Source organism: Equus quagga, chromosome 17 (genome assembly GCF_021613505.1).
Source record: "Equus quagga isolate Etosha38 chromosome 17, UCLA_HA_Equagga_1.0, whole genome shotgun sequence".
Taxonomy (NCBI): domain Eukaryota; kingdom Metazoa; phylum Chordata; class Mammalia; order Perissodactyla; family Equidae; genus Equus; species Equus quagga.
The window spans coordinates 5955544-5980974 of NC_060283.1; the positions used below are offsets into that span (position 1 = coordinate 5955544).

Consider the following 25431-nt stretch of genomic DNA (forward strand, 5'->3'; position numbering starts at 1 on the left):
TCTTCATTTAGAGGTGATGTCAAAATCACCGCCCCTTGTTGTGGATGAGAGCCTAAAAATGACCCTCCTGTCCCCTCCCCGGGCCTTGATCCCACCACCCTGCCGGGAGCAAGTAAGAAGTGAGACGGAGGCAAGGAGGAATCGAACCAATCACAAAGATGGTGGTTGTTTCTATATTTATTTTTCTGGTTATAAAAGTAATGTGAGGAGCACTGGATTGGAGAGAAGGTTTGAGTCCTGCGGGGTCTAGACAGGTCACTTCTCAGAACTTCCATTTCCTCATCTGGAAAGCAGGATCAGAAGCCCTGCATTGTCCACTCCAATGCGGGGAGCGCCCATCAAATGAGATAACACAGGGAAGCGCTTGGTAGACTGAAAAGTGCTGGCAAATGCAAAGAGTTAGTGTCGCCACCCTCGGCCCAGGTAGCACCAAAGTCCACGCTGCTGGGCCTCCCCTAGCCTCTGATACACACACAAATCTTCCTCAAGCCTGGCCAGATGGGGCCTCACTGGGGCCCTTCCAGAACCGCGCATCAGCTGTGGCCAGCTGGGTGAGGACCTCTTCCAACTCGGGCCCATCCTCCGGGAAGCGCTCAGAGAAGGATTGGATGAGGCCGGCCGCCGAGGCCTCGTACTCAAGAAGCTGCACTTCGGAGCCTGGGGAGGAGATGGAGAGAACACAGCGGCAGGGAAAGGTGTTAAAAGGGAAGTGGAATCATAATCATAATCGTAATTCTAGGAGCAGCTAGTTCTTCCTGAGCTCTTACCATGTTACAAAAATTGTGTGCAATGTTTTGGGTTAATTATCTAATTTAATTCTTACAATAACTCTATGAGGAAGGAAATATTAAAGGGGGAGTATTTGATGAATTGGTGCATTCCTTCATTCCTTCCTTCACTCAGTTAATAAAGATTTACACCAGGTGCCACAGGAGGTGAAGCAGACAGTCCTTGGCCTCCTGAATTACAGTCCAGCAATTGCTTCATCTCTGTCTACTTGTGGGACCTTGGGCAAGTTTCTCAACCTCTCTAAGCCTTAGTTTCCTCATCTGTAAAGTGGGGGTGAGCACAGCACCTCTTCTCTCAAGAAGCAGTGGTGATTAAATACAATAATGCATCGAGTGGGTGCCCAACAAAGGCCAGCTACCAGCAGCATCATTATCTCTGAGCCCATTTACTCATCTGTCAAATGGGACTGTTCCAAGGGCATCCATTGAACTCATGGGCTGTTGCGAAGGTCCCCTGAATACTCACGGGGAGCATGTCCCTCTAACACACTTCCACTGCTCTGCCCACTCACGGCGCCTTGTGCTCTGTGCACTGGGAGGGGTACGTAGCTAAGAGCACAGGTGCTGGGTTTAGACAGCCCAAGTCCAAATCCTGGTTCTGCTACCCACTCGCTGTGTGATCTCAGGCAGATACACAGCCCCTCTGTGCCTTGGTTTCCACAAAATGGGGATAATAACTTCCTCGTTGGATTCTTGGGAGTTAATCCATGGAAAGCTTTTACCCAGTTCCTGGCACGTGGAAGTCCCAAGAAGTCAGTGACCAACGTCATCAACATCATCACCACCATGACCTTTGAAAATCCAGCCTGTTCTTCAGGCCTAGTTTAACCCTCACTTTCCTCCCAGAACCTTCCCTGATTCCCTCGAAAGTGGATGTGATCTCCCCTCCTCTAAGTGTGCAGACCACTTCTGTGTGTCTCTTGGGCACTCATGAACACTTCTCATTTCTCTCCATGTTTTATCATTCCTAATGGGTGGTGAATTAATGAGGGGAGGGCCTGGGTCCGATTCATCTCTTGATCCCCAGTGGCCCGCACAAGGCTGGACAGTGAAAGCAATGTTGATATTGTCCATGTAAGAAGCACTTACTATGTGCCTGGCGTGATTCGTTCATTCACACATTTGACAGACACTGAGAAGCTGCTGTGTGCCAGGCCCTGCACTGGTGCTGGGGAGATGCCTGTTGCCATGGAGACGAGGCACCCAGGAAAATGGCAGAGTGATGGGCACATGACGAAAATGAAGCTGAATGACAGATTAGAGAGACTGACTCGTTCTTTAGGTAGAGGGGTCAGGGACAGCTTCTCCCAGGAGGTGCCAATGAACAGAGACTCGAATGACAAGAAGGACCAGCCAGCCAAAGATCTGGGGGAGGACCGTGCCAAGCAGAGGGAATAGTGAATGCAAAAACTACAGGGCTGGAGCGAGCTCAGGGGGCTGGACAAACAGAAAGGCTGGTGTGCCTGCAGGGCAGCAAGGCAGGGAAGAGGGGTCACTGAGGCCAGGAACGGGTCGGGGCCACTTCCCAAGGAGCCTCTGGAGCGCAGGGCAAAGAGTCTGGAAAAAGCCTCTTAAATGCTTTTTCCTCACCAGTAGGAGGTAATTATTTCATTTAACCCTGACAGCTGCAAGCCTTGAGCAAGTTACTCTCTATGCCTCAGTTTCCTTATCTGTAAAATGGGGATGATAAAAATACCTACTTCATTGGGTTACTGTGAGGATTTAAAGGTTAATCCATGGAAACCACTCAGAACTCGAAGTACTTAATTCAGGTTCACTATTAGCATCAGCACACTGTCAACACTGGCTTTACAAATGAAGACACTGAAGCCCAGAGAGGTTAAGTGATTAGGCCAAGGTCACAGGGCAGTTCTGAAGCTCATGCTCTAACCACCACACGGCACCACCTGTTCTCAGGTGCCTCATGTGACAGGTGTCGGGAAAGATGAGTCAAGGCGTGACAGGAAAGTGAATGCAGTGAGGTGCTGGGACCCCAAGGGCTTCTAATACAAAAGGTACAAGTGCAACGCAGACGGGGTCAGGGCTTCTGAAAATGGAATCATCACTTAAGGAAGAGGGATGACGGACGGGGATGCTGATCCTGTCCTGTTCTCTGCCAAGTTGCATTGTCCCCTGGGTTCCATTCATCCTCCTGAGTCCCAACTCACAGCGTGACCTGACCTCGCTCCTGGGCCCCCTGATTCTCCAGTAGCCTGCCTGGTCTCCCCATAAGCGTGGCATCTGTCTGTTCCACTAGCCCCTGCTCTGCTGGCCTTCCTCAAACCTTCTGTTGTCCTCTTACGACCAGTGTGACCCTGGGTGTGCGGGGTGGTGGTGGTAGAAGCCAAGGTTTGGGCCTGAGTTGTGGCATGGCGAGGACTGTGGCTCGGAGGGAGGAGCCACCCCAGGCAGCCTTCCCTGAGCCCCACACCGGGTCCGTTCCAGGCCTCCTTGTGCCCCCATAGGGCTTGTAGGGCCCCCATCCGAGGGGGCTCAGGAGTCCATTACCTTCGAGGCGAGTGTTAGGCTGAACAATGAGCTTTCGAGATTCCTTGCGGAGCAGCACCGTGTCCCTGAGGGTAAGGAAGCACTCAGGGGGCGCATCGGTGACCGCCGCATACCCCTCGTACAGGGCCCGGCCTCCGGCCACATCCCCTGTGGACTTCAGCACCTGTGGGAGGGCAGATGGAGTTGGTGCCTGTGATGGGCGCCCACCCCGCGTCCACAGGGCTCTGCCAGGGGCCACAGCCCTGGACCGTGTCTGCTCTCCTATAGTGCTCCTGTGCTGAATATGCGAGAAACACAGATCGAGTGCCCCTCACAGGCCTCCACTTACCTGGAGTCTCCGCAGGAACCGCTCCAGGGCAGGCTTGCCCACAGACCGGATCTTGCTGCGGTCAAGACGGACCCGGGCATCTGGGCGCCCATCGGAGCCTGTGGTGGGAGTGACGGTCACGAGTCCCTCGCCAGCCTCCAGCAAGACCCTCAGGATCACAAACCGGGCCTGCATGTGGGCCTGCCGGGGCCAAGGAGAAGGAATCATTTGCAGCCCTGAGATAAGACGTACCAAGAGCTTGTTCCAAGGCCGAATACAGTCTGCGCTCATTAATCGTCAATTACTATTATTGTTTTATTCTCCCCCACCCTGTGGGTCCTTTTCTGCCTATTCCTCTCCCCTCAAATGCTTCCTCCCTCCTCTACTCACAAGGGAGGGCGGGCTGCCTGAGGGATTGGGAGGCCATTTCCAGGCAGGACCTGGAGCCCTCTGCTCCCCCTTGTCACCCACCCTTTGCTGCTCCAAACCCCACCCTGATGACAGCAGTCCCCCAGAGGGTCCCTCGCCACCAGGACCCCGAGCACTTTCTCCTCCAAAATCTTGTTAGCATTCAACAGTGGGACCAAGTAGGCATCAATATCCCTAGTTTACAGATGAGAAAACAGATGCCCAGAGAAGTGAAGTGACTTGCTCAGGGTCACACAGCTGGTAAGGGAGAGCAAGGACTCAGACCCAAGCTTCCTGACACTAAAATGTGTATTCTTTTGGTGATATATTACCTCCTCAAAACATACTTTGGCTTTTTACAACATTTCTATTGCTTCCCCTATTTCCAAATACATCTCATAATCGAGCGCTGCAGCCTGATGGGTCTGCCGGCAGGCTGCTTGGATTTGAATCTTGGCTCTGTTACTTACCAGTCTGTTAGTTAATCTCTTTGTGCCTCAATTTCCTCATCTCTAAAATGAAGGTAATGATAGTGTACCTGCCTCCTGGGTTGATAATGGGAGCAAACGAGCTGATTCACGTAAAGTGCTTAGAACTGTGTGTGGCACAGAGTAAGTCCTACGCAAGTCACCTATTAGTAGTCGTAGTAAAATCTTCTCATCTGATTCGCCCTGAAAGATGGGCAGGGAGATGATCGCTCCTGCTCCACAGACAGGGACACTCAGGCTCACAGCAGTGCGTGACCTGCCCCCACATGCAGCGGATCTGGGATTAAACCCAGTTCATGTGCCTCGTGGGTATGTCCCCTCCCTACGCTCACTGATCTTGGCCCCCACGGCAGGCTCCCCTGCTCCCGAGGGCTCCCCCCGGCCCCACCTGTCTCCAGCTGGCGGTCTCAGGGGTATAGAACTCCAGCGCGAGCAGCCCGGCCCGAACCATGTTGAGCCAGTTCACGTAGATGACATCTTCGGCATCAGCCCCCTCAAAGCCAAAGATCCTGAGGGAGAGGAAGGTGTGTGTGTGGGGGGGTGTCTGAGGCTGCCTGGGCCCTGCCCTCTCTGCCGGCACCCCTCCTCCCGCAGGACACCCCCCCCCCCCACGCCTGCTGTTCGTACTCCAGCACTTGGGGGTTGAGGCAGAGATAGAGGCCCACGCTCTCCGCCCGGCACTCTTCGTAGCTGGAGGCGATGGTGCTGAACTTGCTGTCCCACGTCTCCCCGCTCCGGTACCAGCTCTGAATCTGGAGGGGAGGCCCAAGAAGCAGGTTTAGGGGCGGCTGCCACCCCACCCGTGCCCACCCTCCCAGCATCCTGGGGCTCCGCCGAGGCCACCCTCACCTGCTCCCCGGTCTCGGGGTTGATCACCGTGTCCTGGTCAAAGTTGAATGCTCCTTTCTCATCCTGCAGGAGAAGGGTCATGAACATGGGGCGGCTGAGGGAAAGGAGGCCCTGCCCTAGTCTGGGCCTGCAGCTCCAGGATCCCAGGGCCTGACGCGTAGCTCCGAAAGGTGAGCCCGGGAGCAGCAGGCCGACCCGCAGGAACACGGGGTCTAGTGACAAACTGCTGCCTCCGCACCTGAGGCCTGTGACACTGGCTGCCCTCTTAGAGCCCCCAGGAGGTGGAGGAAGTAGAGCCACTGCCCCACCGCACAGAGAGGGACACTGAGGGCCAGAGAGCAGAAGGACCTGCCCAGAGTCAGGCGAAGACCCCGCGTATCTCAGGAGCCTAGCTGGAGATGTCCCAGGGGGTGGGCCAGAGAGCTGGGCTGCTCGCGCCCTACGTGCCTCCTTGTCCCTCTCCCAGTGCTGGCAGGAGGGCACAGCATGTGATTCTCTACCTCGAACAAGCACCACCCTCACCATCCTCTCCTTGCGCCAAGTATCTTTTCTGCATCATCCATTTAATCCTCACAATCACCCTGAGGAAGGTTCCATCATTAGCCCACTTCTCAGATGAGGAAACTGAGGCTCAGAGACTAAGAGCCCCAAAGTGGAATCAGAGCACATAACCTCCATGCACTGTCTCTTAACAACATCCATTTCCAGAGTGCCTACTGCGTGTCAAGCAAACCTCAGGGCTTACTATCCGGCTTCGCTTTTATTCCTTACGTGAGCCCATACAGTAAGGGTCAGGAACTCCATTTTACAGACAGGCCAACTGAGGCTCGGTGAGGGGAACTGACTTATCCTAGGCCACAGAGTGGCCACATTTGTCCCCACTTCCCTGTGACTTCCAAGCCTGAACGGGCCCAAGGCCAGGCTGCTGCGCCCAGCAGTTGTGCTCTGAATCCTCCTGACATCCAGGCGCACCTCCAGCCCCTCCTCATTCAGGGAAGCAGCCCCACCCCACAGGGAGCAGGCCCCATCCAGAACTCCACTCCCTCTGAGGTCCTCGCCCCGCCCGCCTCCGGTCATCTCATCTGTTGTGGCTCCGTGCTGGGGGTCCATATGGGCTCTCCTCAGCCTGCCAGAAAGGCCATCTGTCTTTCTCATATTCCCTGAGTGTATGTCGAGGGGGCTCCAGCCACTCTGGCCAGATGGCAGGAAGGTGCTGCCCTCAGGAGACCTGGCTCCCTACACTGGCTAGAAAGGTACAGCTCCAGGGAACAGCAGTGCAAAGCCAGACAGTGTTGAAGACTCAGGACTGGGAGCACCCAGAGATGGCCCCTCCCAGCCTCTCTGTCCCGGGGGCTGCCTGAGTCACACCCTCAGGGCAGGCTTCCTTGGCTTGGGCCAAGCAATTCCTCTGGAAGACTCTGGGCAGAAAACTCTGTGGTGGTGGACCTCAGTGGGACTGTCCTGCAGGTCACACTCAATCCTTGCACCCACTCAGTCCTTGGAGGTCCTGGGACATCTTGGGAGAGGGCAAGACAGGGACTTCTCTGCTTAAGGGGCCATTTCCCCCACCTGACCCAAAGCCCCTGAGGGAAGGCCTGATCACAGGGAGGGGAGCTGCAGGCCTGGGCACCAGGGGCTGAATGGCCATGTTCTTACCTGCACGAAGAGCTTGCCACTGCCATGGCCCAGCAGCTCGTGCAGTCCCACCTGCACGTCAAAGGAGGGACCCTTCCAGCGGATGTACAGGTCCTGCCAAGACAAGCAGAGGCCCACGCTGTCCACTGTCCCACCATGGCCACATAGCCTGCCAACGGCCCCTCTGCCAAGCTGAGGGCCCAGCCTGATGCACGTTTGGTAAAGACCTACTACACGCCAGGCTCCACACTGCGTACCACAGGGCCCATCTCATCCTTGCACAACAGGGAGAAAGGGACTGCCTCCACTGATTGACAGGTGAGGAAACCGGTTCTGAAGTCACAAGGCCACACGGCTAAGAAGTGGGAGAGCCTTTCTTCTCCACTGCACTGGGCTGTCTGCCCTCCTGCGTCAGCTAAGTCAGGCCAGGCCCAGCCCTGACCCTCGGGCTGCCAGTGCCCACCTTGTCATCCTCCTCCAGGAAGGTGAGCTTCTCCCGCTGCGTGGTGTAGGACACAGCCAGCACGTTCCCCAGTGACACGTTCTTAAAGCCTTCCGTCTGCCTCAGGTCGTCGTCTGGAGAAGGCGGGGAGGAGACCAGGGAGAAGGGGCAAAGGTCAAGGGTCACGGACAAGAAGTCTAGACAAGAGGACAGGCTGGGATGGGGAACTGAGCAGGTAATTTGTGGCCAGAGTGAGTGTGTGGAGGGGGAGGGGGCGATTCTCAATGGAGGCTCCTGGGGACTTGGGGTGACTGTCCTGGTTCCAGGGGCTCGGTTAGAGGAAGCTCACAGTTGGGGATGTTGATGCCAGCGGGGATGCCAGAGCCAGCGAAGGTGAGAACATCCAGGGAGGTGAAGTCGGGGGTGAGGAACTTGTCCTTCTCGAAGGCTGGGGGCCAGGGCAGCTCCTTCAGCAGCTGCTCTGCGCTTGCCACCAGCCATTCAAACTTGGCACTCATGGCCTTGTTCACCATGGCCACGAAGCCTGCAGGGGAGGAAGGGGGGCCGGGGGTTGGCAGGGTGTAGGAGGGATCCCACCCCCTACTCAACTCCTCTACCGCTCCAGCCATCACAAATTTATTGACTCGGGCTGTGTGTAATGACCCTGTACTGGCCACTGGGGAGAGCAGTGACCCAGGCCTGGGCTCTGCCTTCATGGAGGGTGGCGGTGAGGGGTGTGGAGAGATGGCTTCACCAGGTAACGTCTGAGATGGATCTTAAAAGGGAGCATGTAGGGGGTGCTGGGGAAAGCATCAGATTCCCAGTGGAAGGGACTGCACAAGCAAAGAAAAATGCTCTCCTTGGGGGACCTGTGAGCTGTCCTGCATGGCTAGAGCCTCTGGCTTGTGAGCGCGGCTGCTGCACAGAGGACTGGGACTGATCCTTTTAAACTTAATGCAGTGAGAGTTCCTGGCTCAAAGTAGTGTTTCCAAAATTACACTCTACAGAACACGTTTTCTATGAGATCCTTCATAAAGAAAGAGCTCCCTTGTCAAATAAGTTTGGGCAATGCTATATACTCTATTTCCAACTTCTTGGAGGTTCCTAATGCACATTTGCATCTTAAAAGTACTTAAGAGCCTGCAGGCAAGACCCCTTGCTGCTTAGCACTGAACCTTCCTGGATGTAATTCTCGTTAACACCGCATGGACTAAACCTTGGGAAGGCCTGGCCTAGACTGTTGGCTGGTCAGGCTCTTGAGAAGAATGAGTTAACCTGGCCAAGACTCAGGCTTGGCAAAGCCCCCCTGTCTGGATCCCGTCTGTCAGGTGGAATCGTCACACCAGGCCAGGAAGACAGGAGGATTAAAATAGCAAAGAAAGAAAAGCAACCTAAATGTCCAACAATTGGGGATTGGCTAAATAAATTAGGGAGCAGCTATATGACAGCACACCATGCAACTGTTAGACATACAGGACAAGATCAAATGTTGTGGGAAATTATTTAATATATACTGTGAATACTATGCAGCTATTAAAAGGAATGTGGCAAGTCTATATGTACTGATATGAAAAGATATCCAAGATATACTGTTAAGTGAAAAAAGTGAGTAGCAGAACAATACAGAGAGTATAATCTCATTCACTTGGATGAATTAAAAGTAATGTGTGTGTGCGTGAATCCTTAAACAAAGGTCTGGAAGGATCTGTACTCAACTGTGAACTGTGGTGACCTCTGAAGGAGAGTGACATAGGGGAGGGTGGTAAAGGAGGGACTTCAATATTGTTCCCATTACTTACAACAAACGTGGATTTTTAAATTATATACACACACACACACACACATATACACACACTTTTATAAACATTTATAGCTCTATACAAAAACAAAAGACAAGACTTACACTCCAAATTTTAACCTTGGGGTAGGTGCAATTACAGTTCTTTTTTTTTCTGTGTATTTTCAAAAATTTTGACCATGAACATGGAATCTTTCTAATAATCACAATAAGTTACATGAGAAGGGAAACCTCTGAGATGGAGGCTGCTGAGGAGGCCCTGGGGTCTCAGCCCCCAGAGTAGGCCTGGCTAAGCTGCTGTGGGTGAATCAGGAAAGCTGCAGGTGTGTATGCCTTTCTCCTCGTCAGGCCCCAGGACCGCCTGCCCCCTTATGCTTCGTCCCTGGGCCTGGATCTATGGACTCAGATCCAAGGCCCCTGGATGGCTGTTGAGGATCTCCTCCTCTCTCCTTCCAGGCTAATCTCTCTGGCTTCTAGCAGTTAGATGCTCCTGCCTCTGCACCCAAGGTCTGGGGAGGGTAAGGCCTGGCAGAGACGAGTCTAAATCCTCAGGCTGGATGCCCTGCCTTGCACAGGTAGGTCCCACGGGGGCGTGAGCATGGAGGCCAAGGCAGCCTGCCACCTGCCCTGGGATAACAGCAGCTGAGACCATTCACAGATATAATGTTAATTGTGCTCCCATTCATCCGGGGCTTTTTAGGTGCCTAGCCTTGTGCTGAGCAGTCTGCATACAATACCTCACTTCCCACACACCTGAAAGGGAGTGACTGATGCTCAGTGGTGGGGTTAACTGACCCAAGGTCACATAGTCGCGGAGCTTGGAAAGGATGGAGCCTGTGCCCAGACCAGACACCAGAGGCAGCACAGCAAAGTGGCTCAGAGACAGGGCGTCTGTGCCTCAGTTCCCACATCTGTAAAGTGAGGACAGAAATCCTCATGGGATGATGGTGTCTAAACGAGCTAATATAGGTAAGTGCCCAGGTAATACAGACAACTCATCAACGCCGGCTGCTGTTACTATTATTACCACTGCCAAGGGGGAAGGCAGCAGCCTTAGGGGACATGGGATAAAGGTTCCAACCTGACCGCCCTCCTCCCAGAAGTTACCTTCAAACTCTCCTCGGGAACCAAAAGGGTCGCGGTAGCTCTCGATGAACCCGATGTAACTGGGGGAGAGAAGGGCAGAGATGGAGGAGCGGCGCGCAGGAGCAGACGGGGTGGGGGTGAAGGCTGGGCACCTCACCTCTCCACGATGGGGCCTTTGTCCTGGATCCAGAAGCGGGAGCCCCTCTTGTGGGCCTCAATGGAGCCCTGGGTGAAGCTTTCTATGTACTGGGCCAGCATCTGCTCCTGGTGGCTATTGGCTGCATACGCCTGGGGGTGAGCAGTGGTCCATCAGCCTCGGGGCACCCACCCAGCCCAGAGCCCCGCCTTTGCTGCCTGAGGGATCCAGCCTCCACTCCCCCCCCTCCCACCCCCCACACACCTCAGCCCCCAGCCAGCGCTACCTTGGCTTTCTCCAGGTGCTCCACCACCTTCTGGAGGATGGGTGCATAGTCCCCCCGGGTCACCTGGAAATGGCTCCCCCGGAATGTGTAGCTCTTCAGCTTGGAAGTCATTTCGGAGTCCAGAGCAGGCTCTGAGCGGGGAGGGCTCACTCAGGGAAAAGGCTAGTGCAAGACACCCCAGCAGCCCTCCACGACACTCTTTCATCTAAGATCTCACGCATGTATAAAGCCCTAAGAACATTTCATGTTACATAATATATAAATTTTTAAAGATGTAAGTGTATACCCATTTCTGTAACATTTCTTACATTAAAGATGTAAGTGTATACTAATATTATGTAACATGAAATGTTCCAAGTGCTTTACATGTGTTCATTTAAGCCTCACAGCAACTCTGGGGAGAGAAGGAAATTATTATCTCCACTTCATAGATGAAGAAACTAAGGCACCGAGAGGTTAAGTAACTTTTCAAAGGTCACACAGCAGCAAGTGGCAATGACAGAGCAGGATTGAAACCCAGTGCAGCAGACTGCATCTTACAAGACAGCCATACCCTAAACGTAATGACAATGGGCCTTACAAGGAGACAAGAGGGTGAATGGGAAGTGGGAGATGTGACGACAGGAGAAAGGGGTTGCAGAAATGTGAGGAAGGAGCCATGAGCAAAGGAACGCAGGCGGCCTCTAGCAGCCCAAAGAGGCAAAGAAACAGACTGCCCCCCGCAGACCCCAGAAGGGACTGGAGTCCTGTTTTAGACTGGACCTCCAGAACTATAACAGAATAAATGTATGTTGCTTTATGCCACTAAATTTGTAGTGATTTTGTTACAGAAGCAATGGGATACCAACATACTGCTGTATTTTGTTTGTTGGCTCTGAAGAATATAATATACTTCTAGGTTACGTAAAAAGAATTTTAAAAAGACAGCCACGGTATCTGCCATCTCCCAGTGTGACTTCTTCCATTAGGGCATGGCGGCTATATTCCCTCCTTTTGATGGGGGGAGGGTTTGTGACGACACAGAAGTGAAGCCATGCGACTGCCAAGGCAAGGTTGTAAAAGGCAACACAGCTTCTGCCTGGCTCTCTTGGGACGCTTGCTCTCGGAGGCCAGCCACCATGAGCAATATGCAGAAGCCACGTGAGGCGTTTGGGTTGACAGTCCCAGCTGAGGTCCCAGCAAACAGACAGCTAGCATCTCCCACTAGATGTGTGAGCCTGCAGATGATTCCAGCCCCTGGCTGTCAAGTCACCCCAGCCTCCAGGTCTTCCTAGCTGAGGCCTCAGATATCGTCAACCAGACATGAGCTGTTCCTACCATGCCCCGTCCAAATGCTTGACCCACAGAGTCCGTGATCATGAAAAGGTGGGTTTACATCACTAAATTTTGGGGGCGTTTGTTACACAGCAATAGGTAATTGATACACTCAAGCTGCCAGGCTCCAGAGCCACACTCTTAACCACTGTCCCAGGCTGCATCCTATCCTACGAGTATAGGCTGAGTTTGTATGCTGGTGTGACCTACTCCTATTTGCTGGAACCCAATATCCTTTTCTCTAGTCAAACCGAACGACTGGCTAATCCCTAAACTCTCCCTCACACTGCTTTTGCTCCTGCTGTTCCCTCCACCAGGGACGCAGTGCCCTCCCATCTTCATTTAGTCCGACACTGAGTATTTGAGTATCTACAAGTGCCAGCTGCTGGGGAGACAATGGTGAACGGAACACACAGTTCCTCCTCTCGAGGAGCTGGTGGTCAACAGGAAAATCACGGGGAAATTACCGGGCATGCTGATGGGAAAAGGGAAGGGCCTGGACTCAGTTATGGGAAGGCAGGGAAAGGTCCTGGAGGTGATGTCCAAGTACACCCTAAAGGATGAGCAGATCGTCACCAGGTGAACACCTCAAGGGGATGGATGACATTCCAGGCGGAAAGGGGGAACAGACTGTGCAAAGGCCCAGGGAGGGTACATGAGAACATGGCGTTTTCAGGGAACTGGAAGCTGCTGAGCATGGCTGGGGTACAGAGTCTAAGTGGGAGGCTGGGGACATATGAGGGTGGGGCTGAGAGGTGGGATTTGGATGGGGAAGGGAGAACCAGGTTGCAAAGAGGGGTCTGGACGTCTCTGTCCACACTGCATTCATTTCCTCCTCATCTGGTAACAGACCCCAGTTTTCTTTTGAGAATCCCCCGCCCCACTACTGTCTCCAGTTCAGGTGGTGGGAGGGGCTGACCTCATTGCCTGGCTCTGAGGTAGGCTTGGGACCAGGTCTAGCTAATCAGAGACCTGGCCCTTGACCACAGGGATTGGTTCACAGATAAATATGGGACCCAAAATAGAGAAACCAGAGTCACTTCCAGGCCTTATGAAGAAACTCCTGGGAGAAAAGCGTCTCTTTCTGCTGGAATGACCATGCTACTGGCCACCAGGCCCTGTGTGGGGAGCAGCTTTCCATGGACAAGGTCAAAGAGACGGCCAAGACAAGAGACAGAGAGAGAAATTTCTGAGAATACTGTCTGAGCAGCTGGATCCAGCGGTGCCTGAAGCCATCCTATTCTGGGCTTTTCAATTACCCAAGCCTGTAAAGTCCCCTTTTGGTTTAGGGAAATTTGAAATAGGTTTCTTCACTTGTAACCAAAGAGTTCTGAATGACAGAGCCCTTGGAGGTAGATTTAGGCTTTAGTCTGAGGGTACTCTGAGAGATATTTAGGAAGCAGAATTTAATAAGTTCACCGTCTTCACCTTTTTATATTCCCCCCAACCTCCAAGACAGATATGGTCACCTCTTCCATTAAGCCTTCACTGTGTGAGGTTTGGATTTCTCTCCTAGGCTGTTATGGGACGTATGGTGCAGCCTCTCTCCCTGCTGTTTACGTAGTTTGTTATCTTCGGGGCCACTGCCTGGAGAATGGGGACCACGCCCAACACACAGCCCCCTCAGAGGCTTGCAGCCGTGACACTGGCCAAGTTGAACAGAACCCCTCCCCCTACTGCATACCTTTACTGTCACCGCCAATACCGGGCTAGCCGTGCTCACCTCACAGGAACCACGGGATGCTGAGCATGGCCCGGAGCTGGGCACCCAGTAAGTCTTCGATCAACATCTGCCATAACTCTTATGAATGTTATTCCCACACCTACCCCATAACCTGCTAAGCCCTGTCCTCAGTTCTGGCGCCCTCCACCACGGTCCACGTTAAAGAGGGAGGAGAAGGGTGTGCGCAAGGCTCACCTGCGCCAAGCACGGAAGCCAACCGCACCTCGTAGCGGGGCTGCCCATCCTGGCCGACCTCCTTGAAGAGCCGTGTGTTGTAGGCACTGAGGTTCTGGAAAAGACCAGGGCAGAGGTTTGGGGGAGAGTATGTCCAGAGGGGGCTGTGGGGAGGGAAAATGAGTCACACCAGGGAAAGGAGATACAGCAGCAAAGCAGGCCGGGGCCTGCGGGGGACCCACCTGAGTCGGCTGGGAGGGGAGACAGGGTGGGCAGACTCTGCTGCTCTGCTCAGCCCACTGAGCACTAACTTTTACTAAGCGTTGACTCGACCGTGCCAGGCACTGCATGGCCTCAGCGAACCCAGGGCTACAGGAGGCAGGCAGGCCCCGTTTCAGACAAGGAAACGGGTCATGCAGAGCTGGGAGGTGAAACCGACGCGTGGACTCCAGAGCCCAGTGGGAAGTGGCTCTGATGGTCTGTGTCGCCAGCCCTGAGACCGTCCTAAGGCCCTTCAGCCTGGGGTGGAGCAGGGGCAGCTCCATCAGGGTCCCCCTGGGGATGGCTACCTCATTCGAGCCAGGCTGACTCTTAGACAAGGATTCCCAAGTCTTCTCCACCTGGGGGACCCAAGATGCCCCTGTCTCTGGGCCCAAGCTGAGACTCAGGAGTGGGTGCCGGAGGTGAGGGGGCCCCATCAAACCACTGCCCGAGTGCCCAACCCGCAAACCTGTGAGTCCAGAAAGTCTTGGGCCAGTTTGGCATCTTCCATGGTACAATCCCCAGAGAAATAGGTGGTGATCCCCTGTCGGGGAAGAATGATGGGAAAGAGGATTTCCGGAGGTCAGGGTGCTGCAGGGGCGGCTGGCGAATCCCTTCCCAGTGCACTCTCCAGCCCCAGGCTTCCTATATGTCCTCTCAGCAGCCTCCACCCCGTCCCCCTCCATCTCTTTGCAGGGGAAAAAACTCTAACACAAGCACCAGAGGCCCATCTCCAGCCTTCCTGCAGCTCTGCTGCAGCCTCGCACAGGCTGGCCTGCCCCTAAGGCTTGCCGTGTCCCTCACCCCACGCAGCTCCCAAGCAGCCTCCAGAGGCAGGAAGCCTGGGCCCAATCCTTCCCCATTCACCCCTCCTCAGCTCCCTCCAGCTCTCAATGCTTCTCTCCTCCCCTCTTCCTGCACACAGCATCCCAGGATGTCAGAATCAGGAGGGTGTTCAGAAAGCATTTCATCCGCCCTGCTTCCCATTTTACAGATGACAAAACTGAGGCCAGCAGTGGGGAGCAGTTTTGCCTCAAGAGTGTGAGGCAAAGCCCACTGCCTTTCCATCAGGTACCTGTCCCTCCCTACCAGGTGTCCTCAAAGGACACCCTCCACTCCTCTGTACGCTTGGGGGGCCTCACCTCCTTTCCCAGCCCGAGGTGTCGAAGCCTGGACTCCAGAGAGAACATGAGCTCCCCGCAGGTCTGCCAGAGGCCCCTGACTTCTTCTGGATGCTGCTGAGCAGCCTTACTCCCTAGGATCACACGTTCCAGCTTCTCCTGCAGGGGAAGAGAGGCCATTGGCCCAGCCACACCACCCAAGCCTGCCTTCTGGAGCCTCCACATCCACCCCAAGCTCTTCTCCCACAGCGCAAGACCTTCCGGGTCAAAGTGCAGTCGATGGACCAGCAGTATCAGCATTGCTGAGAAATGTCAAACCTCGAGCCCCGTCACAGACCTGCTCAATCAGCAGGTGCATTTCAGCAGGACTGCCAGGCAACTCAAGTGTGCAGCAAGGGCTGAGAGCCCCGGTGTAGGAGCTGCCTCTGCCTGTCACAGCGAGGGACTCCCTGTGCCCAGGCTTCTCCACTGTCCCCAACAGTGATGACCAACAGGCTCCCTTTTTGCAAGCACCTAACAGTTCACAGAGCACTTCCACATCCTCCCCTTGTTCACCCCTCGGGTCAGCATGGTCGCAGGAACCACTGCTTTTCTTTATATACGAAGAGGCTGCAGCATCCAGGGTGGCTGGGTGGCTTACCCAAGGTCATGCGGAATGGCAGCAACAGGGTCAAGGCTCCGCTCGGGGCCCCACTGCCACACCACAGGCCCCGACTTCCCCACCTTCCCCAGCCTTCCCTCAGCTCACCTTGGGCAGGTTGGGCACAAACTTGGTGTCGCCGAAGGACTTGTAGTTGCCCATGTTGGAGTAGACACCCGCGGCATAGACCAGGAACGCCTGGGGGGAGGGGAGCATCAGAAACCTGGAAGCACAGCCTCCCACACGCCAGGGAAGTTCCCTCCTGAGATGTGAACACCCCGGAGGAGCCAGTAGGGGTGAGGCTGGGAAATCTGGGGGCAGGACCCAGATCCCGGGAAGCCCCAGTCTGGCCCCAACATACTTTCACACACCCATCTTCACACACCCGTTGTTCAGTCAAACTAGTCTTCTCAGGAGCTCCCAAACACATCTAAAGGCTCACACATCTTTGTTCCTGCTATGGCTAGCTCCCTATCAGCCACCTGTGGCCATCCCATATGACCTTTAAGGCCCAGTTCAAGCACGACCTCCTTCTGCAAAAAGCCTGTCCTCTGCCCCCAACCTGTCAGGCAGCTGACGTTGGAAGCATCAAATGTTCGAGCTAGAGGGCCTTGGCCATCTATTCCACAGCTTTTGCTGGCCCCAAATCTAGTCTCCTTTCCTGCAGCAATAAGAGCTCCATCTTCCTTTCACGGGGGGAGGAATCTTCCTTCTCCGACTCCTGTGGTAGGCACAGGCTCAGGCTAGCCAGGAAGAGCCATACCCAGGCAATTTCCCAGCGGCAAAAAGCCTGTTTTAGGGGCCGGCCCGGTGGCGCAGTGGTTAAGTTCACACATTCCACTTCGGCAGCCTGGGGTTCGCCAGTTCGGATCCCAGGTGCAGACATGGCACCGCCTGGCAAAAGCCATGATGTGGTAGGCATCCCACATATTAAAAAAAAGTAGAGGAAGATGGGCACAGATGGTAGCTTCGGGTCAGTCTTCCTCAGCAAAAAGAGGAGGATTGGCAGCAGATGTTAGCTCAGGGCTAATCTTCCTTAAAAAAAAAATAAAAAGCCTATCTTATACTAGGGATCATCAAGCCTGGAGCCCCTGGAGCCCCCCTATGGAATGAGGAAACAAAGTAAAGCTGAGAGAGGAAGACTGCATCGCAATGGTAGCACTGAGCCCCTGAATCGAGCCATACCTGAAGCCTCCCCTAGCCCTGGAACCAATAACTCTCCCTTTTTTTAAAAAAAAATAGACTTTATTTTTTAGAGCAGTCTTAAAAACTGAAAAACTGTGTTTAAAACACAGCAAAACTGAGCAGAAGGTACAGAGATTTCCCATGTATCCCCTGCACCTAAACATGCACAGCATCCCCCATTATTAACATCTCCCACTAGAGTGGTACATTTGTTATAATTGATGAACCTACTCTGCCACATCACCACCCAAAGACCATAGTTTACATTAGGGTTCATTCTTGGTGATCTACATTCTATAGGTTTGGACAGATGTATGACACATATCCACCATGATGTATGATACATTTTTCTGTATCATACAGAGTAGTTTCACTGCTCTAAAAATCCTCTGTGCTCCACCTCCCCTCCCCCAATGCCTGGCAACCACTGATCTTTTTACTGTCTCCACAGGAAAGCGATTGGCTTTTGTATATTAACTTTGTATCCTGCAACCTTGCTATAATCGCTTATTAGTTCCAGGAGTTTTTTTGTTGATTCTTTCTGATTTTCTACACAGATGATCACTTTATCTGTGAAGAAAGGTGGTTTTATGTCTTCCTTCTCAATCTGTATATCCTTTTTCCCTTTTCTTCCCTTATTACACTAGCTAGGATTTCCAGCACCATGTTGAAAAGCAGCAGTGAGAGGGGCATCCTTGCCTTGTTTCTGATCTTAGTGGGAAGGCTTTGAGTTTTTCACCATTAAATATGATGCCAGCTGTAGGTTTTCTGTAGTAGTCTTTATCAAGTTGAGGAAGTGCCCCTCTATTCCTAGTTTACTGACAGTTATCACAAAAGGGTGTTGGATTTTGTCAAATGCTTTTTCTGCATCTATTGATATGACGATGTGATTTTTCTTCTTTAGCCTGTTGATACGAATCAAAAAACTTAATGATTTTCAAATGTTTAACCAGATCTTCATACCAGGATAAATCCTACTTGGTTGTGGTGTATAATTCTTTTTATACATTGTTGGATTCGGTTTGCTATATATGTTGAGCATTTCTGTATCTATGTTCATGAAAAACATTGATCTGTTGTTTTCTTTTCTTGTAATGTCTTTGTCTGGTTTTGGTATTAGGGTAATGCCAGCCTCATAAAATTAGGAAGTATTCCCTCTGCTTCTCTCTTCTGAAAGAGATTATACAGAATTGGTATAATGTCAACCTTAAATGTTTGGTAGAATTCACCAGTGAACCCATCTAAGCCCAGTGTTTTCTGTTTGAGAGGATTATTAATTACGGACTCAATTTCTTCAATGCCCATGGGATCTGTAGTGATGTCCCTTCTTTCATTTCTGATATTAGCAGTTTGTGACCTCTCTCTTTTTTTCTTAGTTAGACTGTCTAGAGGCTTATTGATTGTTATGGTCTGGATGTTTGTCTTCCCCCACTACACCCATATGTTGAAATCGAACCCCCACAGTGATGCTATTAGAAGGTAGGGCCCTTGGCAGGTGATTAGGCCATGAGGGCAGAGCCTTCATCATTGGGATTAGTGCTCTTACAAAAGAGAACCCAGAGAGCCAGCTCGCCCATTTCACCATGTGAGGACACAGTCAGCAGCCTGCAACCTGGAAGAAAGCTTTCACCAGAATCTGACCATGCTGGCACCCCAAGACTTCCAGCCTCCAAAACTCTCAGAAATAAATTTCTGTTGTTTATACCCCACCCAGTCTGCAGTATTTTGTGATAGCAGCCCAAGAGAACAAAAGACATCAATTTTATTGATCCTTTCAAAGAACTAGCTTCTGGTTTCATTGATTTTTCTTTACTAATTTCCTGTTCTCATTTTTATTGATCTCTGATCTAATTTTTACTATTTATTTTCTTCTGCTTACTCTGCATTTAATTTGCTCTTCTTTTTCTTGTTTCCTAAGGTGGAAACTTAGATTATTGATTTTAGATATTTCTTCTTTTCTAATAGATGCATTCAGTGCTATAAATTTTCCTCTAAGCACTGCTTTCCCTGCATCCCACAAATTTCGATAAGTTGTACTTTCACTTTCATTTAGCTCAAAATATTTTTTAACTGCGCCTGAGAGTTCTTTTTTGGCCGATGTGTTATTTACAGGTGTGTTGTTTAATCTCTAAGTATTTTGGGATTTTCCAGCTATCTTTTTTTATTGATTTCTAGTTTAACTCCATTTTGATCTGAGAGCATGATTTCTATTCCTTTAAATTTGTTAAGTTGTTTTTTGTGGCCCAGAAGGTGGTCTATCTTGGTGAATGTTCCATGTGAACTCGATAAGAATGTGTATCCTGCTGTTAAATGAAGGACTCTATAGATGTCATAACCAGTGGATTGATGGAGTTGTTGAGTTCAACCATGTCTGTACTGATTTTCTGCCTGTTGGATCTGTCCATTTCTGAGAGAGGTGTTAAAGTCTCCAACTATAATATTGGATTAATCTATTTCTCCTTGCAGTTCTATCAGTTTTTGCCTCACATATTTTGATGCTCTGTTGTTAGACACACACACGTTAAAGACTGTCCTTCTTTAGTTGTGGCATGTGGGACGCCACCTCAGCGTGGCCTGATGAGTGGTGCCATGTCCGCACCCAGGATCCAAACCAGTGAAACCCTAGGCTACCACAGTGGAGCACGCAAACTTAACCACTCGGCCACAGGGCCAGCCCCTTGTTTTTGCTTCTCTATAGGTAAGATTATTTTTTCCCTCTGGCTTCTTTTAAGAATTTTTTTAATCTTTGATTTTCTGTAGTTTGAAAATGGTCTGCCCAGGTACAGGGTTTGTGGGGGTTTTTGCATTTAATATCCCACTTGGTGTTCTCTGAGATTCCTGCATCTGCGATTTGGTATCTGACATCAATTTGGGGAAATTCTCAGTCATTATGGTTTCAGATATTTCTTCTGTTTCTTTCTCTTTTTCTTTTTCTCCTGGTATTACCACTACATATATGTTACATCCTCTGTCCCACAATTCCAGGATACTCTGTTCTGCTTTTTTCAGTCCTTTTTCTCCTTGCTTTTCAGTTTTGGAGGTTTCTATTTGAGACATCCTCCAGTTCAGAGATTCTTTCCTCAGCTGTGTCAAGTCTGCTACTAAGCCCATTCTGGGTATTCTTCATTTCTGTAGTGTTTTTTGATCTCTAGCATTCTTGGTTCTCTCTTAGAATTTCCATCTCTCTGCTCACCGTGCCCGTCTGTTCTTGCACACTGTCTGTTTGATCCATCAGAGCCCTTAGCATATTAGTCACAGGTGTTTTAACTCCTAGCCCAGTACGTCCATCATCCCTGCCACATCTGAATCTGGTTCTGATGCAGCTCTGTCTTTTCAAACTGTGTTTTTTGACATTTAGAATGTTTCATGGTTTTTTTTCTTGCTAGCCAGACATGATGTCCTGGGTAAAAGGAACTGCTGTAAGTAGGCCTTCAGTCACATGGTGAGTCTCCTAGGGAGCCTTTGCCTCTGGACTGTGAACTTCACATGTGCTTCTCAGTCCCATGTCCCCCCCACCTCCCTTAGGTGGGACAGGATGGTTAGAGCAAGCTGGAGTTGGGTATTTCCTCAGGCTCCGAGAAAACCCTGGCAGGTGATGTTCTGGCTGAATAGTTTCTCCTGAGAGCAGACCATGTTAACAACAGAATGTTCCAGTGTGTTTCAAAAACGGTTCCTTTTCCCCGCCCCCTGCCGAAAGCACAAGGAGCTTTTTCTCTGAAATTCCTTCTGAGAATCCAGTCAGGCTCTCGGAGGCAAAATCCCCACAAGTGTGGGAGCCCCCTTAAGATTGGGTCACCCCGGAGTTTTTAACTCTTGCGTTGTCCACACTGAGCCTCCAGCAATTGGTCAATCATGGTTCAGGTTTTCCTACCCCAGCACTGGTTGCGGGGCAGGCTCCAGCTCAGACCTTTTGCTCTGGTGAGCTGTGATTCTCTGTTGACCTGCCTGTCTGTCCCTCCAGCCGTGGGGGCAGCCGTCTGCCCTGAGACCTCACTTCTCTTAGAGATCTAAGAAGAGTTGTTGGTTTTTCCAGTTTGTCCAAGTTTTTTGTTGTCGTTAGGACAAACTGGAGTCTTCTAACCTCCTCACATGCCAGACCAGAAACTGGAAGTCAGAATTTTTTTTCATTTAAGCCCATTCGAGGTGGGTTTCTGCTACTTACAAACAACAGAATCCCACTGAAAATGGTCATACTTGGGCAGCACTTTTCCATTTATGAGCAGTCCCCCAGCTATTAGCTCTTCTAACGAGTACATCAAGGCCTAGAGATGAGATGTGATCACCAAAGTTCAAAAAAGGAGGAAAAAACAGCCTGGGCCTCAGCTCAGAGATAAGCAATCCAATCCCTTTATTTTACATGTAGAAAAACAAGCCCATATTCTCATACATTCTTGGTGAAGCTTTTTTAGAAGATGATTTAACAGCACCAATCAGTTGTCAATGTACAGAGCCTCTGACCCAGCAATTCTACTTCTAGAAAGAGATGCTACTCACACATGGGCACCAGTCTGCTCATTGTGGTACTATCTCTAAGAAGAACCAGGAACAATCTGCCCAGCAATAAATTGAAGATTAAATTGCTTATTGTGTACACTGCTCCAGAAAGCTTCACAGCCAATAAATAAGAATGAGGTGGACTTATATGTACCCTATGGAAGTTCTCTAAGACATGGTGTTTGGTGAAAAAAGAAGGTCTCATAAGAACATGGAGAGCATGATCTCATTTATGTAAAAGAAAAAATAAGGAACTGATACATGGGCAGGTGTGCATGTGTCGGTACACAATACAGACAGAGGATTGAAAGGGCTGTACACCCGGCAGCCTCAGAGGTTACCTCTGGCAAGGGCATTGAGAATGAACAATTTTCGTGTTTCGTTTTGTGTCTGTCTGCATTGCTGCAATACTTAAGAATGCGTTCCTGTATTATTTGGCCAGTAGACCCACAAACAAATAAAAACCAGGCGACGGGCAGAACACCCTGCCCAGGAACGCACACTGTGATCGAGGATGATCAGGTCCAGAACTCAGACTTCCTGATTCCTCCCCTGGACTCATTCCTCCACCGTCTCTGAACCTCCACAGCTGTTTCCTTTACTCACAGTCCTTGTAATCCCAGCAGCCACCATTTATCTTGGCGTCAGGTCACTACAACCCTGAGACGTACAGACAACCCTCATGCATATTTTGCAGATGAGAAGACTGAGGTCCCAGGAGGGGAACCTTTGTATTTGGATTTGTAACTTTTGCTCTAATCCACAGAGAAAGACCTTTGTACTCCTGCTTCCTGATCCCTCACACCCAGAAGCCACTCAAGAAACGCAGGTTGACCTGAGAGAACTGACCTGATACTCCTCCTCTGTAAGGCCCTCAGCCAGGGCATGCTGGCGCAGCTGGTCGGGGTCCTGGGCACGGAAGAGGCGGCTGAGCAGGGCATAAATGTAGGGGGCCTCAGGGGAGGTCTGCAGCAGAACAGCCAGGCCTCCGTACCAGGCGGCCCGTGACAGGTGGTGGGCATAGAGGCGCTCTGTGGGCGACAGCAGGCGGAAGGCCTCACGACAGTCCAGGCAAGACACGCCGATGTCATTGGGCAGGATGTACTGGGTGTCCGCCATGGGCCCTGCTGAGAACCATCACCATCATCACAGCCATGATTTACACACACCAACTGCACACCTGGCTCTGCACTCTCATGATCTCATTTAATCCTCCCACAAGCCCATGAGAAAGGGAAAATACCATCGTACCCATTCACCAGACATGCTAACTGAGGCTCAGAGAACGTCAGGTGACTCACCCAGGGAGATTACAAAATACACTGGTAGGCCATATTTGACCTGAGCCACGCAACCTTAAAGATTGAATCCAATTACCTGGTATTACAGATGGGGAAACTGAGGCTCAGAGAGGCCAGGAGCTTTGCCTAATCACGCAGTGGAGGAGTCAGAAGCAAAGACCCGTATCTCTAGACTCCCAGCCCAGCCACCTCTCGGTCTCACCTTCTCCTCCTCTGAATTCTCCTGCACGTTCTTCAATTCCACCCACCACTGTGTTCATAAGCACAGAGACCCGGGCTCCCAGCTGGAAGACCCAGGTTCCAATCCTGGCTCAATTCAGACTCCTAAAATCAAGTCAATTGTCTCTGTCCCTCAGTTTCTGCCTCTGTAAAATGGGGGTGATAACCCCAAACTCACCAGGTCGGTGTGCAAATTAGATGAGGTCACACCGGATGGAATGCACCTATAGCAGTAAATGATTTTCCTTGTACTCTTTTCCTCTCTCATTGCTCCTAGGATCTGTCCCACTCTTATCCCTCTAACGGTCTTTTCTTCGGCCCTCCATACTCCTACCCTCTCCCTGTGCTCGGCCACAGGGAGCTACAGAGCCACAGAAGTTCAGAGCTGGAAGAAAACTCATTTTACAGATAGGGAGATTGAGGTTTAGAGAGGCCAAGCAACTTACGACGGTCTCACAGCCCCGCTGGAATCCGGGGATCTCCCGACCCAGAGCATCTTCCACACTGCCTTCCCTTGCTGGGGACGAGTTTCCAGCCTCCCCCGCCACTCCCGATGCTCCGCCCCGACAGCACAAACCCCCGGGTTCTGAAAGGGATGTTAACCCTTCGCTGCCCGGAGCATTTCTTGGCCTCCAGGCCGCGATGAATTTGGAAGGGGTACCGGATGGGGGGCAGAAAGAGAATGATTTTGTGCGCGGTCCAGACTCGCCCTGTCCCCCGAGTGTGACACACTGTGACCCCGAAACCCGGGCGCCGGGCCTCACCTGCTGCAGCTGCTCCGATTGCAAACTCACTTCCTGCTTCCGGCTCCCCCATTCATTGGGGCTCGGCGAGCTCCGCCCTGCCGTCCAATAGTCGGGCCTCGGAGCCCTGATGGGCGTCGGCTACAGCCAATAGGCGCGCCGAGTAGAGCTTCGTCGGCCCACCCACTCCCCGCCCCTAAGAGCTGCGAGGTCAGATACGTAATGGCCTCGGCGGCCTTGGCCTTTTGTCCACGGGCCGAGGTCGCGCGGCGGCCAGGAACCTACGCGGACGGCCTGGCCGTGGCCTAGTCTTGGCAGACCGGGCTGACAAGATCCCCCGAGTCCAGGTGGGGCAGCGTTGATGTCAGGGACGGAGCATCAGGGATTCCCACCCACCCCGCTAGCCCCGACCCCGCTCTCCTTTGGGGTGTTTCTGAGTTCCTCCAGCTTGGGTTTTGCAGGTGGGAACCTGCATCATGGGCGTGATGTGGCTCCCCCTTCCTCACTGGATTCAGGAGCCGGGAGGTGAAGACTGCAAAGTGCTCAGTGCAAGGGATGGAGGCTACAGGCGAGCGGGCTGTAGATGCCAGGACCTATAGATGGTCCCACCCATGTGGGGCGCGGAGAAATGCTCTGAGTGCATCACTGCATCGCCACTTCTCACCTCGCCGTGGGCCTGGAGGGCAGCCGCTAGACATCTCTGAGCCTCGGTTTTCTCAGCACAAAGGGGCGAGGGGCCTGGCAGTTTCTTGGTGCTGGCACCGTGTGCCTGATGGATGAGAAAGCTGCCTGGGCTGCCCAGGTCAGAGCCGGGCCTGAGGTCCACTGTCGCATGTCTGCACAGACTCAGAAGAAGACAGCCTGGCTCCGGCACTGCGTCTGCAAGTGCCTGACGCCACGCGTGGGGAGCATTGTGAGGGCCCCAGGTGAGAGTCAGGGCGAAGGCAAGCCTTGTAGAGAATCAGGCCTCTACTGCCTACTGGCTGTGTGTCCTTGGGTGGGTCCCTCTACCTGAGTCTTGACTTCTTCAGCCAGAAAGCCAGTCTAATAATCCCTCTACTCCGAGGGATGTTGTAGGCTTGAGTGAAGCGCTGACTAGGCAGTGCCACCCCCTAGAGTTGTGCAGAGACACGTGTGGGAAGAGGGGATGCCTGAAATCCACACACCCTCCTTGCCAGCCTTTGCCACACCTGTGTCTAGGCCCAGAGCATCATCTGCCCACCGTGCGCACCAGTTTCTCATTCACGAAGGTGCCCAAGGACCTACTTGACACAACAGTGCCACTAACTGTTGGCTCTGATGATGATTATCATTATAGAGAGGAGCTCAACTGATTGGTCTATGTCCTTAGGAAAGTTACTCTTCTTCTTCCCTGTGCCTCAGTTTTCATTGTCTTTTAAATGGGTATAAAGTCTTCCTTGACTTGCGTGAAGTTGAAATGCACACTGGTAAAGGAGGTAGTGCTGTCCATTGCTACCAGTGGCAGCTCAGGCCAGCAGAAGATCCCAGTACTTCTGAGACCCCC

At 52.0% G+C, this 25431-nt stretch overlaps 1 protein-coding gene across 4 annotated transcripts; it reads right to left on the reverse strand.

The window, feature by feature from the left end:
• Positions 1-161: 161 nt before the first annotated feature.
• On the reverse strand, positions 162-23964 carry DPP3 (dipeptidyl peptidase 3). Of its 4 annotated transcripts, none has more exons than XM_046644480.1 (18): positions 23928-23964; positions 22493-22770; positions 16073-16162; positions 15346-15483; positions 14673-14747; positions 13964-14057; positions 10732-10862; positions 10467-10597; positions 10331-10389; positions 7775-7969; positions 7447-7559; positions 7005-7097; positions 5349-5411; positions 5127-5251; positions 4888-5008; positions 3625-3804; positions 3297-3459; positions 162-657 (listed from the first exon to the last, which is right to left on the reverse strand). In XM_046644480.1, exons 2-18 carry the CDS (start codon positions 22760-22762, stop codon positions 485-487), a joined length of 2214 nt encoding a protein of 737 aa, XP_046500436.1. In that variant the 5' UTR covers positions 22763-22770; positions 23928-23964; the 3' UTR covers positions 162-484. The 4 variants fall into 4 exon arrangements, with proteins under 4 accessions (XP_046500436.1, XP_046500437.1, XP_046500435.1 ...); XM_046644481.1 differs by having other exon boundaries at positions 22493-22767; positions 23928-23960; XM_046644479.1 differs by lacking the exon at positions 23928-23964 and adding an exon at positions 23610-23858 and having other exon boundaries at positions 22493-22767.
• Between the last annotated feature and the right edge of the window lie 1467 nt (positions 23965-25431).